The 20,454-nt window shown below is 33.6% G+C and overlaps 1 protein-coding gene across 1 annotated transcript in view; it reads right to left on the bottom strand.

Annotated features, from left to right (window-relative positions):
- LOC107452026 (teneurin-a-like) overlaps nucleotides 1-20,454 on the bottom strand; it is a 301,547-nt gene that overhangs the window by 149,163 nt on the left and 131,930 nt on the right. Inside the window, exon 5 of the mRNA XM_087155352.1 lies at nucleotides 8,916-9,080. Within this exon, the coding sequence (XP_087011478.1) occupies nucleotides 8,916-9,080 (165 nt within the window). The remainder of the gene's footprint in view (nucleotides 1-8,915; nucleotides 9,081-20,454) is intronic.

The raw sequence follows: 20,454 nt of genomic DNA, 5'->3' as shown, positions 1-20,454 counted from the left end.
CAATTAGTGAGGAATTATAAAAACTCATACCATAGAAGTATAAAAATGACTCCTGTTGAAGCCAGTCTAGAAGAAAACAGTGGTGAAGTGTATCATAATTTGTATAAAGGGAAGGTGATTAGTAAACCTAAATTTCAAGTGGGAGATAAAGTTAGGATATCGATATATAAATCAACCTTTAGAAGAGGGTATCAAGCAACTTTTGCGGAAGAAATATTTGTCTTTTCTGAAGTATTAGAAACCGATCCAATCACTTACAGAATTAAGGATTTAAGCAATGAAGACGTCAAAGTTTTATGAAAAAGAACTGGTAAAATACGATAAGAAGGACAAGATCGAAAAAATCATCAAAAAGAAAGGGGACAAATATTTAGTCAAATGGTTAGGTTATCCAGAGACCAGCTGGATTGATAAAAAAGATGTAGTCAATTTTTAATAACTGAAAAAGCTATTAAAAGTTATACTGCTTCGAAGATTGTTCTACAGATTTGTTCATTTTGAGCTAGCGTTTTCTTCATTTTGGGTAACTTAACTAGAAGGCGCGAGATGTCATAATCTCTTTCCCGTAACATTTGGTATAAGATATAGTCTTTGCTGATTAAGTTTTTGCGCTCCGGATACAATTCCTCATATTTATTGATAAAGTCTATGAATTCATACAACAGTTGTTCTTCAAAAGGTAGGTTATACGTACCCAGCCATTTAGCCAGATTTTTCACTCTGCTTATCCTTCTCCGTTGGTTCACCATCTCCAAATACAATCGGCTATGAACGACTGGGGGTTTATTGGGGTTATACCTCAGTTATTCGTGACATGTCTGGGGGCAAACGTACCAACCATCCTCATTTCGTGTTACATATATCTGCTTACATTCTGAAGAAAGGTCAAATAGTCTTATTACTTCCGGTTCGATCATAATTTATTTTAAAGAAACTTCCTTTTAACTCCTTTTAAATTTGATTTTAAGCACTTAAAGAAAGACATTTAATGCATAAATAGAAGAACATGAATATTTACGGTGAAATTTACTTGCGTTTAGATGATATACAAGATCTGTATTCTCATGTGGGTGGTGAAGAAATGTGTGCATTAGCTTATGTATGCGAAAATTTGGCAACAGTTCTAGAAAGTCTCGGTAAAGATCACCCTACAGTATCCAGAGATGTAAACAATTTTTTCTAGAGTTGTATTTATGAAATGATTGAAATTGCCCGTAATGAAAAACGAAAGGTGCGTGAAAACATTTTAAATGAACTGCATGACTGTGTTATGGCGTTGAATTTGGAACGATAAGTTTCAATGGTTTTTCAACAATCATTAAAATTTTACTCCCTTAATATTTTAATCACTTAAAAAATACATTTGGTACATAAATAAGATGATGAATAAATCTTTGATCGATGTATGTTAGGAGGGGTTTGCGTATGTTGTCACTACCTTTTACCCCCATAACCTTTTCATGATCGGTTACACCGAAAACCTCCAGGAAAGACTAGACATCTTTAACGACGGTCGGCATTCGAGTGAACCACAATACGTTGTAGTCGCTCTATACACAAGTCCAGATGCGCGAACACTTGAGACAGTGATCCATAGAAAGTTGGTCAACTATCGAGTTGAAGGCGAGTTCTTCCAATGCTCCATAGACGCCATCAAAGAGGCATTCGAGACAGAGGAATGTACACTAGAGCCCTATGATTAGACCTATGACTCCATTTGGGAGCGCTTTTTAATGGTTTAACAACCATTAAAATGTCTTTTAAATTTGATCTTCAATATATTCAGCACTTAAAGAAATGAGATTTATATATAAAATGGAAGTTTTAAATCTAAAACTGTTCGGCAGTTGCAAAGCTACTGTCGGGAAAATAATATTCGAGGATACTCGAAACTTAAAAAGGCAGAACTATTTGAGCTTATCCAGGAAGGCAAGAGCGCAGAAGTTAAAGTGAAGTGCTGCGATCAGTACTACAAACAATCGCACATGAAGACCCATTTGAAAAGTAAAAAGCACAAAAACTATGAGAAGAAGGGGGACCAACCCAAGAAGGAGGAACCTAAGAAGGAGGACGAACCCAAGAAGGAGGAACCCGAGAAGGAGGGCCAACCCAAGAAGGAGGAACCCCTGACCAAATGCGATGTCTGTGGGGAACACTATAAACTTATTTACAAAGGCCATCACCTTCGATCGCTTGCACATAGGCGAGCAGTGAAGGAAAAACCAGTAGAAACCATTAAAATAGAGGAACCAAAGCAGTCATGGAGAAGTTGGATGGTTGAAAAAGTTAGTAAAGGTGCAAGGCTCATCAGAGAAGGTGTAAAAGCCATAAAAAGAAAAACGACCAATTGGGTGTTTCCGAAGGAACTTCCCACCGAAATTGAACTAGTTGAATCAGCCTTTAGGTCCAGGCTCCAAACCTGGCAAATTCACAATGTACACTTTTTCTTAATGTCGCTTGTCTTCTTAGAACATTGCAAAGCGTTGATAATTGGCAAACTGTCACAGGCGAGAGGAGTCAAAGCGAACCTTCAGCTCTATTGCGACTTTCAGCGGGAACAAGAAGTTCAGGAGTTCTCTTTCAAAACTCAGAATGAAGTCATTTTGGAGTCTACTGATCTGGAAAAGTTCTATGCCGCCGCCGTGGACAACCTGAAAACGGAGATGGAGGATTTCGAAGCACGAGGGTCTGGCTGGAGGCTTATTCAAGTAAAGTACCTAGAACTCAGGATCAATAAATACAACCCATTGAGAGGATCATCCCACATCGAGCTGCCGCAGAGGATTCAACACAAAAAAGCAGTCATAAACGTAAGAAATGAAGACAACTCGTGCTTTAGGTGGGCCGTACTCGCTACTCTCTATCCAGCTGAAAACCACGCAGAAAGGCTCACTAAATATCAACCATACAAAGACGAACTAAGCTTCAAAGGCATCGAATTTCCAGTAAAAATGGATGATATGGTCATTAGGAAGTTTGAAAAGTTAAACGACATATCAGAGAACATGTACACATATGATGGCGAGACAAAGAGTAAGGACATATACCCCTTGAGAATAACCAAAAATAAGGTAAACAAGCACGTCAATCTTCTTTACATAAAAAATGAAGAGGGAAACAGTCATTACTGTTGGATGAAAGACTTCTCCAGATTGATAAGCGGACAGCTGACCAAGCACAACGGAAAAGTGTTCATCTGTGAGAGATGCCTGCTGTATTATTCCTCCGAAGAGGACCTCCAAGCTCACGAAACGGATTGTAGGAAGAATACGCCAGTATAGATTGTAATGCCCAAGCAAGATGAAGCTTTACACCTCAAAAACTACTAGAGATCTTTACGATTACCCTTTGTGATGTATGGAGATTTTGAGTGCTTGACAAACAAAATAAAGTCGTGCCGCCCTAAAAATGACAGATCGTCCTTGTATAAATATCAGGTGGTCGTGCGTCCAATTGCGCCTTGTTCCTCTGTGGAAACGGAAAAGTCGCTTAAAGAAAAGATTAATCCAACTGAGCTTCAAGTAGGAATCAAAGGAATTAAAAAATTAAAAGAAGGCGGAATAGCAATCAAAACGTTGACTAATAATGATGCAAGAAAAATTAAAGAAGAATTCGAAGAGCAGGGTCTGGATAAAGATTTCAAATGTCAAATTCCACCCATAAGACTTCCAAGAGTCATCTTATTTGATATAGATGAGACAATTAGTAAGGAAGAGCTCCAAAAAAAATTAGGAGATCAGAATAGTGAAATGACTGATGGGAAATTCAAAGTTTGCTTCGCCATCCAAGGCAAACAAGGAAAGCACTGGGTTGTCCAGACAGACCCTAGCGTCTTCAAGAAAATTATGAGAAAGACAAAGCTTAAAATTGGTTGGTCCGTCCATCGGGCCAAAGAATACTTAAGACCCTTAAGGTGTTATAAGTGTACGGGCACATGGCAAAAGATTGTCTGAATAAAGAAAACTGCGCAAACTGCGGTGAGGAGCGGCATAAGATGAACGAGTGCAAAAAGAAGAGTAAATGTGTGAATTGTGATTTCGCAAACAAAAAATACGGCTCAAAATTAAATGTCAATCACCCAGCAAGACAAAGATCGTGTCCATCCAACCAAGCGATTGCAGTACTAAAAACAAGGATTTCGTGCTGAATACTCCCCAATTTTTGTGAGCTGACTATGGCGTCCTCCACCCCTTCCGGGTGCTTTCAAATAGTATTTCTCATTTATTTGTAAGACCGACAGGTCGTCGGTCATTATTTCGACTGCACTAAATTTTTTAATAAATGTTCTAAATGGTTTCAGAATCTTCCAGTCAGAGGATGCCTCGATGGGTCGTGGTGTGGCGGCTGTCTCTCGGTGCCACAGTCCTAGTGAGTCGTTTGCAGCTGAGCCTGGCACCGCCTCACCCGTCTCGGGAATGTCCCCTTAGGCCTCCTCTGTCTATCGAACGATTGTGTTGCCTTTTGTCGGGTGTGACTCGGAGCCATGGAACCTCGTGTCCATGCACCGCTGGGTCCTATGACTGATTCGAGGATTACAGTAACGATGGTCGCCAAGTTTTACCTGGATGCCCCTTACGGGGGCGGACAGGGCTAAGCTACGCTTGTGTAAGTAAATATCAAAAGCATGAACCTATGAGCTTCACTGTCTACATCAAATATAAACACGGTGACTGTAAAGCACCAATCACATACAGAGGACCCAATGCCGCCATAGAGTTTTTTGATACAGTGAAGGCTGAAGCGCTAGTGATAAAGGAAATTTATGATAAGAAGCAACCCATCAGAATGACCAAAGAAGATGAAGAGCATTTTCAAAACACTCATGTTTGCCACATCTGCGGGCTAGATGTTAGGAAGAAACCTTCCCCTTATTCGCCTAAGGATGCACTGGACCACCAAAAGGTGAGGGATCACGACCACCTTCTCGACCCAGCAAAATGCGTATCAAACTATGGAGGAACAGCCCATAACCTTTGCAACCTAATGTATCAAGAGACTTCATTCATTCCAGTGTTCATCCATAACCTGTCTGGCTACGACGCCCATCTCTTCATTAAGGAGCTGGGTGGGGACCAAGGTGATATCGACGTCATCCCGAACACCGAGGAAAGGTATATTTCCTTTAGTAAGGAGGTTGGAGCAAAAACAGTAGATGTAGGCGATGGGAAGAAAGCGAAGTTGCCTGAAATAAAGTTGAGGTTTGTCGACTCGATCAAGTTCATGGCCACCTGCCGCGATAGTCTCGGGAAGAGCGTGAAAGAGTTCAGGGAGACGTCCAAATACTTCCCCAAGGATGAACTGGACCTCGTCACCCGAAAAGGCGTCTACCAATACGATTGCATGGACTCGTGGGACAAATGCGAAGAAATCAAGCTACCCCTACAAGAAGACTTTTACAACCAATTGAATATAGAGAATGAGGACTACGAGCATGCTAAGAAGGTATGGATGGCCTTCGATATTAAGAACTTGGGTGAATATTCCGACCTGTATGTGAAGACTGATGTGCTGATTTTAGCCGAGTTCATGGAACACTTTAGAGGAGTCTGTCTAAAGACCTATAAGTGGGATCCTGCATGGTACTTTACTGCACCCGGACTATCGTGGGACGCCATGCTAAAAACCACGGAAGTCGAACTAGAGCTATTGACAAACTATGACATGATGCTCATGCTGGAAAAGGGGACCAGAAGAGGCATCTCTCAGTGCTGTAACCGATATGGGAGGGCGAATAACAAGTACATGAAGGACTATGATAAGAACAAGAAGTCCAACTACTTGATGTGCCTTGATGCTAATAACCTATATGGATGGGCCATGAGTCAATACCTACCATATGGAGGCTTTAGGTGGAGAAATGTGTCTGATGTGACCCAAGTAGCGGATGACTCAGACACAGGATGCATCATAGAGTGCGACTTGCATTACCCAGCTCATCTGCAAACCTCCATTCAGACCTACCTCTAGCACCTGAGAGCAGGATCCCCGATGGCTCAAAACAACGAAAACTGCTGACGACTCTCTATGACAAAGAGCACTATGTGGTTCATTACAGGGCTTTGAAGCAACTGCTGCAATTGGGGATAAAGCTCAAAAAGGTGCATAGAGTGTTGCTGTTCAAACAATCTCCTTGGTTGAAGAAGTACATAGACATAAACACTGAAATGAGGACAAAGGCAGCCAATGACTTTGAGAAGGACTTCTACAAACTTATGAACAACTCAGTCTTTGGCAAGACGTTGGAAAATATAAGGAAGAGGCTCGATATCCGACTTGTGTGTGATTCCCAGAAGGCAGAGAAGCTGGTTGCTAAGCCGAACTTCAAGGGGCGAACCCTCTTTGACGAAAAGTTAGTCGCCGTGCATATGAACAAGACCAAGGTGCTCTTTAACAAGCCAATACCCGTCGGCATGAGTATATTAGATCTCTTGAAGCATCTGATGTACCACTTTTATTATAATGTGATGAGGCCTAAATATGGGGAAAATATCAAGTTATTGTACATGGATACTGACAGTTACATTTATGATATACAGACCGAGGACCTCTATGAAGATATGAAAGGAATGATAGACCACTTCGACACATCCGATTATCCAGAAGATAGCATTTACGCCATGCCACGAGTGAACAAAAATGTATTAGGGAAGATGAAGGATGAAAATGCTGGAAATGTTCTGGAAGAGTTCGCTGGATTGAGAGCCAAAATGTACGCAGGAAGAACTTAGAAGGAACTTTTAAAAAAATCAAAAGGAGTTAAAAAGTGCGTCGTCCAAAATAGAATCACCTTCGAGGACTACAAAAGTTGTCTATTCACCGGAGAACATCAATACTGAACAATGAATCTCATCAGAAGCAAGAAACATTAGATTCATTCAATACAAGTGAACAAGATCGCGCTATCGGCAAAAGACGACAAGCGACATATATTGGAAGATGGCATTCACACTTTGGCCTTAGGACATTACGCAATAAAAGAAAAATTTTAGTTATAATAAATGGCTGCTGTAATTGATTGGTGCGACTTTTCCAAAACGAATCTTTCCGAAGATGTGATTATAAGTCTAGCTGACTATTTAAAATGGGAGTACGTGTTTCAATATTCCGTATTGTCTGAAATTTTAATCGAAAGATATGCACAGCCAGATGATTGGTTTACTATTTCTCAATACCAAAAACTATCGGAGGCTTTTATCGAAAAGCATTATGTTTATGTAGATTGGCAAAAAATAAGTAGACATCAAACTTTGTCTATTAATTTCATTGTAAAACATATAGATAAAGTCGACTGGCATGAAATTTCAAAATATCAAAAACTCAATGAAAAATTTATCGAAAAGTATCATCAGCGTTTGAATATGTATGAGGTCTCTACATATCAAAAGCTGACGATGGACATGATAAGAAAATTTAAAGATGAAGGGAATAGGGACTATATTATACGGTATCAGGAGGTAAATCAAGATTTCATAATAGAGTTTGTCGTTAAAATAGACTTCTGTCTTCTGATTAAAAATAAAAGCAAGGTATTGTCAGATGAATTTTACGAAGCAAACAAAGAAAAGATAAATTGTATTCATCTTGCAGAGATTTGTCATAATACACGCGTCTCTTTTTATGATCCTTTAAGGAAACCAAATACATCCTCTGTATAAATGGAGTAGGACATTTGAGGAACAATGAGTTTTAATGGTTAAAAAAACCATTAAAATTTTAGTTGAGGGGGTTTGATAATTTAGAGATTTAGAATACAATTGTTTTTTAAAAGTGGGTGTGATAGATTATTTTTTTCTCCCATTGTTTTAGAGGGTGGGGGTTTATATATTATGGTGTTTTTTAACACCACTCTTTTAAATTTTGGGTTACGCACTCCGTTTTTGATTCCCCTGGTCCAGAACTCTCATTAACACTCTACTGCAGTGTTTCCCAAAGTGTGGTACGCGTACCCCCAGGGGTACGTGATCTGTTTAGCAGGGGTACGCGTTCTTATGCGAAATATCTCGCAACAAACGAAAATTTAAAAAAATTTTATGTAAAAACAAAGCTAGCCATAAATTTACGATTAAGTATTTTTCTATTGGCTATTTTTTGCAGAGTTAACGGTTAATAATTAGTGTCAGCAGCCAGTTGTGACTTTTAACTTTTTCGCAATTTTTTCATGGTAAAAAATACATTCACTTTTTTATTAGTGGTACACAGAGTTACGAAAAATTTAGAAAGGGTACACAAAATTCATACGTTTGGGAAACACTGCTCTACTGGGACGGGTATGCTGTCAACATTGTGAAAAGGCATGGTGGCTCAGATTCACATTCACTTTCAAAATATCCTAATCTAGGCCTTCGACCAGACCTTTTTTTGTGCTTACTCTACAACCACGGTTTCATACCTTCTGACAGCATGATCATGCGTGTGTATTACAGTAATTGTATTGATATATCAATTTTCATTAAAATCGGTCCTGTAGTTCTAGAGAGCCAGTGGATTCCAAAAAATGTGAGAATATGTTTTCCTATAAATGTATGAGCGAGGATTAATTGAAGGAGTGTTAAATGAGGATACTTTGGGACGGGTATGCTGTCAACATCGTGGGAAGGTAGGGCTGCTCTGATTCACATTCACTTTCTAAATATCCTAATCTAGGCCTTCAACCAGATCTTTTTTTTTTTGTTGCTTACTCTACATTCGCTGTTTCATACCTTCTGACAGCATGATCATGCGTGTGTATTACAGTAATTGTATCAATATATCAAATTTCATTAAAATCGGTCCAGTAGTTGTAGAGAGCCAGTGGATTCCAAAAAATGTGAGAATATATTTTCCTATAAATGTATGAACGAGGAGTAATTGAAGGAGTGTTAAATCCTATAAATGTATGAATGAGGAGTAATTGAAGGAGTGTTAAATGAGGATACCTTGGGACGGGTATGCTGTCAACATTGTGGGAAGGTAGGGCGGCTCTGATTCACATTCACTTTCTAAATATCCTAATCTAGGCCTTCGACCAAGTCCGTGATGTCCAGGTGGCCTTCCAGGTAATAAACTAGCTGGAGCAGGCTCTGGTGGGCTTTCATGGAACACTGCAACAAAGCAATCAATTCATTCCTTTTCATGAAATACAAAATAACATCAAAATTTGTATTCGAGTAGCAAAAGTTTTCAATTAAAATAGAAAAAGTTGATTCATTTTTTTCGAGCATTAAAAATCAAACTGAAAATCCCTTTATTCAAAAAATTCATTCAGTTCCTTCGAAAAAATTCATTTATTTTATGAAGTAGTATTGTTTAAATTCTTTCTATAGGATAAGTTGTTATTTAAAAATGAGTCAAGAAAGATGGGCAAATTAAATTAATTAGAAATTAATTTAATTTTCAATTAGAAAGAATATCTTTTTAGGAAATAATTGCATCCTTCGTAAGAACACAAATGTAATGAATGAAACCTATATTTTTTATTTGGACTCAAAAGAGTGATCAAAAATATAGGTTTTCCTTCCTTGTTTCAAACTTATTGTGTTTACCCTCTAATATCAATTGTTGTTTTTTAGAGAAGTTTCGTAACAAGGCATTTTTTACGAATTAATATGGCTTTTATGACTCTTCAATTAACGTTAGAGGATTTAACTCACAAAACATATGAACTAACATACATTGGTGTAACAAATTAAGAGAATTTGCAGACTTGGTCGATTATCTCTACAATTACAGGATCGATTTTAATGAAATTTGATGTGTACATACATCGATACAATACAAAACAAATGACCATTCAACAATTGTTATACACTCGCATGATCTCGCGTAACACACTTTGGAGTCGGAAGGTATGAAGCAGCAGTTGTAATATAAACAAACGAAATGTGTTAATAGGTGGTATGGGTCCCTCTTACAGATATACAGGCCGCCTTGCAGCGCGATTTCATATTTGAAATAAGGCATTTCCTGTGGTCTTGAATTGTCCTGCGGCAATTACATACCTACCGACTCCAACGAGCGTTACACACGATGAGGCGTGTGTATTGCAATTGTTGAATGGTTATTTGCTTTGTATTGTATCAATGTATGTACATATTAAATTTCATTAAAGTAGTTCTAGAGATAATCGACCCAGTCTTCAAATTCTCTTAATTTCTTACACCAGTGTATTTAGAATGGAATGATCTCTGTAATCAATTACGAAGTAGAAAAAAAACCTAGATTAAAATAGATTGAATCGCAGGACTTTATTGTTATCCAGGAAAAGAACTGGCGCAAACATATTAGAAATAAAGCGTTGAGAAATAGACTTCAAAGGAAGTGACTGACCCACCTTGGGTTGTCTGTACAATGTGATGATGTTTAAAAGGAGAACAGACCAGATAGTATTAACTTCCAAGAGTTGAAACCCTGGAAATCAGGGATAGCCAAATTTTATATATGTGTATATTAATTCACTTATTTTAAGATGGGGCCAATTATCAAGTACTTGTTAAATTAAAGGCGCTTTTATGATACTTTTAGCAAAAAAATCTGGATATTATAGAATTTTCGTATTTTAGAAAGTTTATTTTCTAATTGTAGCAAAAGTTATACTTTTTTTTTAAAAAAAAAAGAAAGTACGTTAAAGAGTAAAAAACAATTCCTGTTGAAATTTAATGAAATTTGAACTTAATTGCGCTGAAAGATATTTTGCTCATTATGGAGGTAATTTATTACATTTTTAGACAAAATTTCTTGAATACATTAGAATATGTAGGTAAATAATTTTGAAAGGCAGAGAACTATGAGAAATAGAGTTTTATTTTTAAAATAAGCAATAAAAGCCTTATCCTACATTTTTAATATGGAAAAGTTACTAAACGTTTACTTAATTTAATTTGTGTTTTTTTTAAAGAAAAACTCAAAGAAGTTCCTTGGAAGATTTTTAAATTGTTTTTTTTTATTTTCTGGAACATTTTTTTGAAATAATTCTATTGAACGTCTGCGAAAATCATTAGGATATGTAAAGATTTATTATTATTTGGGTATAATGATAGCAAAAGACAGATTTTTAATAGATATTACTCATTATTAAATAATATTTATTACACTTAACGCCAAAAATATACTTTGATGTTTTTAAACTACTAGAAAAATTTAAAAAAAAACAGTAAAAATGGTAGCAGAAACATTAAAAAGAGGTAGTAAATATAAGATAAGTTTATAATAATAAGTTTGTATCTTAATAATTAAAAATATCTAGAATCAAAATTCTCGGACATCGAATAACAATTTTAAAATGAAAGCAAATTGTAAGTAAAATTGTTTTAACAAAAGCAATTGATTCTTGACCCTCAAAATTCCTTTTAATATTGGCCCCAGTTGGGTTTCAATATTGATCCTGCAAGTACATACACAAAGGGACCAATATTTGTTTGTCTATAATTTTTAATTTGCATACTCCTCATTCTATATGAAAATAAATAGATTTTCAATCTCTGGCCTAATTATTAGACGCAAGGCATGATTCTATCTAAATACTAAATTATCAGGTGATACTATACAGATTTATTGTTTTTATGCGACTAAAACTGGTTTGCACTTGTTTACGTCCGTGTATCAATTGGTTAAATTAGACGAAATAAAATATAAATTCGACGATTGGATAAATGAGACGATAAATTGTATAAGTAAATAATATTTATTATATCAGGTATTATATCAGTATATTATAATAATTAGACCAAATTATTTGAGGTACTGTAATGTTTTAATAATTACATGTTTTGCAAGAGTTTATACGTAATACTTTTATGTTTAAACATACGTGTAATGGGTTTCTATTCTGGAGATTTTTTATATACTTCCTATTTGCATTACAATGTTAACCAATTGATACACGAACGTAAGCAAGTGCAAACCGGTTTGAGCTGCGTAAAAACAATAAAGCTGATAATTAAGATTTTTCATAGAATTTTATAGTGCGTCTAATAATTTGGCCGTACTAACATATTCTAGGATTATGGCTGGAGTGGACATCTTGAATAACTTGTTTATTTATGAGTCTCTCCGTGAGATATCGTAGATTGGTAACATTAATGTGCAATGCGGAAAAAATTCTTAATAACTTTTGATTTAATGAACTTTTTACTCAATCTTAATGGTTCGAGAGGGTACATCACATATGCTAATTAGTTAGAGATTGTTATGGAGACAAAAAAACGAACTTTCTCTGAATAAATAGTAAAAGAATACAAAATATTTAATTCTAAATTGACAAAACTATCTTTGAAAGAAACGCGCTTAAGAGCAGCAGAATTTTGAAAAGAAAGTATAAGTATAGCAATAAGGAAAACGAAGGAAATAAAAATATGACCACCGAAGCCGACGTCTTCAGGGGGTACGGGCCCTTTTCTATTGAGAGAGAGGCCAAATCAAATGCCAAAATTAACTCTCTCAGTACCCCGAAGGTTTAGGTTTTGCATAAGTCCAGGAAAGTATTCATTTAATAAACGTATTTTGTAATTGTGTGCAAAATTTTTGTATTAATTTTAAAATTTCATGAGATATGGTGAAATACGCAAAATGTAAGTTAAACTTTAAGGCATGTAAACTTTAGATCACGTGTCTGATTAAACTATTGCTTCCCTATTTCCCTGAATACAGCTACCCCTATAATTCGGAGGTCAGAAACCCGAATTTGTCGGGGAAAAAGGCATGTTTATTCAGCAAAAAATTACGTTTTTGTGTGATTTCGTTACTTCAAATATTTTCTGCGCAAATTAATTAGCATGTTTGAGGTCATCCTCTTGAATCTTTAAGATAGAGAACATGAAAATCGATCATTAGATCAAAAATTATTCAGTGTGGTCCACTTTTTATTTTGTACTCCGTATACTTCCATGTGCATAATGAGACAGTGAATACTTTAGTTGAAATTTGTAAAATAAGGTTTTTAAAATGCTAAAGTTTCTCTTTCATTAACATATATTCCTTTCAGAATTTCAATACAAGATGAGAACTTGATATAAAAACTTGATATAAAAATGGATAAATGATACGACCCATTTTTATATCAAGTTTTGCTTGATATACTTTCAATTAACCCGTATTATTTATAAGCAAAGATATGTCTTAAGACTGAATTCACACTGAACATTCAACGGAAACAAATGAAGGTAACCTAAGTTTAAATGATTTTGTAGGACTTTAAAATTAATGCTTTCAATATCAAGTCTTTATATTAACCGTCCTAGGGGGTATTGAATGTTTCATTTTGCTTGCAACATCCCTTCTTGTATTTGTTAGGGGTCTTTAGGAGTCTTTCTCATACACTAAACTAAAACAATATCTGCTAGCGTCTTTTCTTTTGCGAGTTGTTCTTAGTACTTCAGTGAGCGATGTTCATTTAAATCATTTTATCATCATGTTAAAACAACCATGGTATAGTGACGGTTTTAAATTAATGAGTGGATTCGAACAGGTAGAATCATTGTAGTCATATTTTTGGTTGTTACAGATACATCTTAATTTGGTTGTGATAGAGTGACAATTATCTCAACAAAACGATCGTTTAAGAAAAATTTTATTTATTAAGTAAATATTAGTAGATTAAAAATAGCCATATTTAAAACATGAAATTAAAGAAAAATTATTCTATATTTTTTAACAGTTGGAAGCCCCAAATGGGTACCCAAAGTCACCAAAAATTGGAAAGTTCTCAACGGAGGGAGGAGTTTATTGAAGATTTTAAAGGCCATCGCGAATCACCATCAAGACTGAGAATTAACATAACCATGTAACTGATTGTGGTTTTCGATTAGTCATGACAGTCAATTAATGAGTCTTACATTAGTATTGAAATAAAAAGTTAGAATAATATATTTTATTATCGCTTTTTATAAATTTTAATAAAAATTAAATAATTCATTTAATTTAAATAAAATGCGGTTAAAAGTGATTAAAAAAAAATGAAGGAAATTTTAAGGAAATATGTAATGCCTATTGCGGCATCCAAATAGATTGAACTTAAAACTGGTTCTGTGCTTTCAAATAAATCTAATTGAATAATGATTTGCTTTCAAAAAGTTTTTCTTTAATTAAAATATGTCAATATTTACGCCTCTAAAGGCTTAGATTGAAATTGATATCATTTTGGCCTTAGATGTACTTTTTAAGTTGTAATAAATTACTATTAAATAAGTTATCAAGTTTGTCGACATTAGCTCAGTGTAATGTGAATGAAAATATCCTTTTTTTAAAAAAAATATCATGGAAAAACTAAACTACTTTTTTATTCCAAATATAAACAAGAATGCAAATAATCGTTCAAATTATTGTTAAAGAATACTTCACGAGTTAAAAAGGATATTATTCTAGATAAGTTTGTAAAAGAATGTCCACCCTCTCACCAAATATTTAAACAATATCCATTTCTATACCACGTTTCCTTATAAGGGATTAACAACACAAATAAACCTATCCATATCAGCCTTTTCTTTTTGGCTCATAAAACGTTTCCGCTTATTTTACAAATTATCTAAGTGCAAAACAAATTAAAACTTTTAATTAAAATTTAAAAAGAAGCATTAATCTTTCGAAAAGAGGCATTTTTTCTTTATCTGCCTATTAAAATTCAGATATATTTTGAAAACTTCAGGAATAGTTCACATAAATTTTGGTAAAATTGTTCAGAAGTGAAAAAAAAAAATTCTTTTAAGGATCATTTCTTTTTAGGATTATTTTGATTTAGGCATTCACAAAGACAATTTTACCTGTGAGATTAAATGAATAATTAACTTTTGATTGCAGTTTCGTTCACGCATAGTCCTAACAAAATTCTTTAAAAAAATTACATTACAAAAATTTGAGGCGTATCATAAAAAAAGTTTGAATCTCATATGAGATATTCAATACTTCGATGCAAGATAGATACATGATTATTTATAACTTAATCTTTAAAACCGAAATATATTTGTCTAAGAGTAGACAAAAATAAATATTAAAAAAAAAACATATTTTATTCGTAGAAAAACTGCACACTTTAAAAATAAAATTTAAAAGGTCGTTTATTTTAAAATCAATAGACTCTCAAACGTAGACGACAGCTAAAAGATATTTCCTTCACTTACAAAAACACAATTGACATTAATAATCCTGACTGAGAAAATCCTCATCAAGGACAAAGAGAATCATTCACACCGTTAGAAATTTCTTGTAAAAAAAGGCTAAATAACGATCTATTTAATTGTTATTTTACCATATTTAAACCAAATAGTAAAATAAACATAAATAAGATGGTAATGAAACAGTGAAAAAAATCAATTATTTTTACCTAAAACGGTTAAATAACAGGAATTTTATTGCACCAACTAAGCTCACCTAATGAAGCAACTTAGTTCCTTGTAACTGCGTACATATTATAGCAGAGAGAGCTAATCTGTCAATCTCATGAACGACAGAACAGGGGTTCGAGACCCATCGTTGACATTCCCCTTCACAATTTCAAGTGTCCTGCACTCTCCGATGTCCATTATCTAACGAGAAACCTACGTCCAATAACATTTTTTTTTACGGTTCTGAAACCATGGTAGATGTAAATGGTTAAAAACCGTATATTTTTGTATTCATGATTTTTATAACCATTATAGTTGTAAACGGTTTTAAAACCGTAAAGGTGAAAAATATTCTTTAGAGTAAACTTTACGGTTTATCGGATGGACAGACAGCTGCCGGTTATTTTACTATTATTGTAGAATTTTAACAGTGCAGATATAAAACTTAACCAAAAATTAACAACATTTAAACTTTACTTGATTCAATTTAAAAGTAAAATCTGAATAAGTTTAAAACTTGAAAGGATGGGAAGAATCGCCTTAAGACTCTAAGATGGCTTCCAGACAAACATTTTTAATATCCATGGCTATAGTTCTATTTTATTTATTTTTTACTTATAACTTTATGCTATTTTTCATATTAATGTATTAGCAGCAGATAACAGCAGTTTAGCAGTTATTTATTGGATGTCATGTAAGCCACATAAATTGACAGTCTGGTTCTTTTTTTAAGAATCTGACTGAAAATAGATACATACAAAAAAAATCAAACGTTTTACAAAACGTAAAAAGTAGCATCTATTGGACTTAAAGCATAAAAAAAGTGTATCATACGACATCAGATACACTTAAAATAATACCGAATAGGTCCAAAACCGAAATTCTATTTTTTTTAAAAAAAAAAATAAATAGACACAATTGTACCATCCTTTCAAGCAATCTTGATGCCAATCTTGACGTAAAATATTATCACCAATCATATTTTACGTTAACCATCAATTATAATTTATTATATTTTATTATTGCTATAGCAAAAACAAACATAATTAATATCTTTTTCAGTCGAAATAATGAATTTGTATCAATAACAGACCATTCTGAGTTAATTTAAATTCAGAAGTTTATAGTGACCATTAATATAATATGAGCAGCAAAAAAAAAAATAAGTCAGAATAAATTTTGCCCCAATTATCGGATTTGTGAGAACTACACTGTAAAAACTCGGTAAACGTTTAACCAATACTTGGTGCAAAATTTCTAATTGCACCATAAATTGATTGAATGAAAAATTGTTTTATTGAGGTTGCACCATAAATCGGTAAATATGATCGAGAAATACATTCATGGCACATTCATGGCGATTACACCAAACTTTCGTACTATGAGAGGCACAAACTTTAACTGTGACCGATAACTTATTTTGTAACTGCTGACTGATGAACAGTTTTCTTGTTGAAGCTTGTTATCATCTCATGCAAGTTGTCTTTGAAATTGTCCATTTCTTTTGCAGGTAAATAAACTTTTTTTGACTTATTTGTATTAATTACAGTTCATTTCTTTCATATCACCTTTAAAAAATTTGCTGTCTTTTCTGAAAGAGTCAAACTTCTTCTAGGAAACTATATTCATTGTATGAATAATTAAATATTTTAAAATCTGTATTAGCTCTTTTTCAGAAAAAATATGGAGATACATCCATTTTATGCTCACAGAAAGTGCAATACCAGTGACAAATAAACGGTAAATACGGCAATCTTAAGCAGCATAGCTTTCCGCCAAATTTACTGCTGGTGAAAATTTTCTAGGTCCGTGTTTCAATTGCATTCTACAGAACAAAAAAATCGTATGTACCTGCTTTCTGTTAGGATTAAAACTTCTTATCAATATCTATGCTTCTGTTTTGATTTTCATGTTCCATATTGTTCATTTTCGCTTGTAATATCACATAATTACACGAATTTTTGTCTATGCATTCTTAAATGCCTTTGTTGTAAAATTTTCAAAGCGAATTATACTTAAATTAGTACTAGAAAAAAAAGCAACCGTTGTCATGGAAACTGAGTTTCTCTTGGCGCACGTGGTAGGGGGAAAAAAACAAAAAAAAAATTCACGTTAAAGAAAACAAAGTGCTAAATTTTTTTTTTATTACCCAAGAATCTTATTGAAATTTGAACAAAATACCAACCAGAACAAGATTTGTTTTAGAGCATTTAGAAATAAGCTGATTTCTCATTATATTTTATTTTAAAAAATAGATTTTCTTATTAATATTTTTTTTACTAAGCGAAACAAATTTTAAATTGAACAAAATATCGTATTTAAAAAGTTAATAAATATATTTTTAATTAAATCCAAATAAAAAAAATACTTAGATGTTCACAGATACTTTGCTTTAGATATTTATTTTTCCGTGAATTATTATCATTATTATTATTATTTGTAATTTACCCACCTTTGCGCTTTGTGAGGGAAGGAAAAGGCAACATAAGCATAAAATCGAACATTATAATTGATTATGAAAATTGATCATGATATGGAATTCCTTATAATATTTACAGTTTTTCTTTTCTTAAATAATTTTTTTTAAAGTTTTATTTTAATTATAAAAGCAATTTTTTTATTCTGAAATATATCTTCTTCTATAAAACAAAAGAACTTTAGTTAAAAAGACACTCCCCACAAACAATATACATGTGGAGTTTTAATATCATCCACATGAATACTGCTTATGTGTTTATCAGCGGCCATATTCCGCCCTCTTAGACCTCCTAGAAAAGAGCAGGCCTCAGCACGGGTTACCATAAATATCCTTTAGTAGTCCAAACGCATATTTCGTATTTTCAGCCACTGCGCAGCTTAGTACCCCGAACGTCTTTCTTATTTTTCATCTACTGCGCAGTCACATCGGACTACTAAATTGATCCGTACTGAGTACTTCTAGGAGGTGTTGCTTAGACTCGACACGAACTCTTTGATCTATCCAAGTGAGGATCATATTGTTCATTTAATATTTTAACAGTTGACAGTACCTTCAGCAAATTTTTTGCGGGGTCACCCCGCATGAAATTCAATTCAAAATTTATCACGAGGAGAAATTCTACTTGGGTGCCTTGTCTCATTTTAACAACAACAACAACAAAAAAAAATATTTTAAAATATCGAAACTTTCCTTTTTGAGATCCTTGTAGGTGAAAGGAGTCCCCCCCCCCCTATAAATAGTTGGTCTCGAAAAAATTTTTCAGATGGTGAAAACATATTTCTACTTAAGAACGATAATTTCTCAATTTTTTTCTAATATTGCATTTTAAAAATAGTAATTAAAATATGACTTGCTTTGATTGATCTTTTTATGTTTTAAAAATGTAAGGGTTCAAATTTTGTTTCTTCTCGTAAAATTAGTTCAATTCCTACACATTTTATTACCATGAATTACATTATTTTTAATCTTCTCTCATTAGCACAAAGGCACCAACAACTTCAATGATTTTAATCAAGAAAGAAGCTTAGGAAAAAATATTGTTATAACCAGTTCAAAGCTTATTAATAAAAATATTTATTCTGCCGAAATTACCAGAATTCTAGAAGGTAAACAGCTTTTTACAACTTCAAAAGTACAAGTTTCAAGAACAGCTGACAAACAAGGAATGCGTATAGTTCCAAGTTTTGAGAATGAAGAACCTGTGTTTGGAAAAACTATTATTTTGTGAAAAGGCTCCAAAGTTTTATTTGTGTGTAATCTTTTTAAATCTTGTTGTGTTTTTTACAATCAATTGAAAAATATGATGTACAGTCCGCAAAAAATGATATCCCCCTGAATAACTTTCGTTCTAATGATCGGATTTTCACGAACTAAGTGTCAATCTTAATGGTTCCGGGGGGTGACCTCAAATATGCTAATTAATTAGTGCTAACTATTAATTAAGTTACGAAATCAGACACAAAAACGTACTTTCTCTGAATAAACATGTATTTTTTTTTTACAAAATTGGAATTCAGACACTTGAATTAGGGGGGGGGGGTAGACAAAATTTTGAAAAAATTGGGTCACAATAAAAATTCATATATTTGGCGACAGTCCAGAAAACCGCCAAGAAGAGTCGCCAGCGCAAATTAATATTTTAAGGTAACCTATTGACTAATTCGAAAGAAGAGGAGTTAATTTCACTAGGTTGCTAAGCAACCAATTTCTGACTTTTAAAAAAAATTTAAATAATGCTCTGTTATTGCTCGGAGAGGTTTAATAGAAATATCTCAAAGTTAATAGAAAATATCTCGAAGTTTCTGGGATATAGACAATTTTTAAGCTAATTTCTGTCCAAAAAGCAAAATTTTTTTTATTTTAGTCTCCTTTGAAAAGAAAATTTGAATCGATTTATAAATTATTTATGATTTTCTACGTTTTTAGAATTTAAATACATGAACTTTTATCCGATATTAATTAGATTATGTTGTTTTTGTTATACTTATTCGAGGATTTCATAGTAAAATCAAATTAACATAACTTATTATGGCTATATACAAAATTTTAGGGATTCATTTTTACAGCTTTAATTGAGTGTTCTAGGCAAGAAAGTTTGAAGAAAAAAAAGTTCTTGAAAAATAAAATGTATATTGTACCGTCATGTGGGGCTACTTTGTGCAGCGGGGGCTACTTTGTGCAAATTCGAATTTGGCCCTTTTCAAGTGCTGCTTTTCAGTACTATGTTTCTTTCACGTTAAAAATGTGTGGCATTCGAAGATATAAGTCTCCTCTATTACTACAAAAAAAATTTCGAATTTTAAAACAATCTCAGAGTGTGTTTTGTTTATCTAATGTCAACAACTTTCCGAGAACGTCGGACGTCAAAAACTGTGCGTGGAAACTTTAGCTGTGAAATGCAAAGGTTGATAAAACAATCATCGTAAGTGCAAAATTTTTTATTTATATATTAATAAACAATTATATCATGTTAGCGTTAAGAAATTTTGAAAATTAGTAACAAATAAACGGAAAATGATAAAAATGCACAGTGGGGCTACTTTGTGCAAAGTTTCATTCGTTTTTTTTTCGACGGAAAAATGGTCAGACGTTATAAAAAAAATACCTGGAACGAGAATCTACCGTGATTACACTTTAGAAAAGCTGCAACAATGTTTGCAAGCAGTTGCTGGTGGTATGTCG

Source organism: Parasteatoda tepidariorum, chromosome 11 (genome assembly GCF_982258835.1).
Source record: "Parasteatoda tepidariorum strain Cologne lab strain chromosome 11, Ptep-v5.0, whole genome shotgun sequence".
Lineage (NCBI taxonomy): Eukaryota > Metazoa > Arthropoda > Arachnida > Araneae > Theridiidae > Parasteatoda > Parasteatoda tepidariorum.
This window is presented reverse-complemented; position numbering and strand designations above follow the sequence as displayed.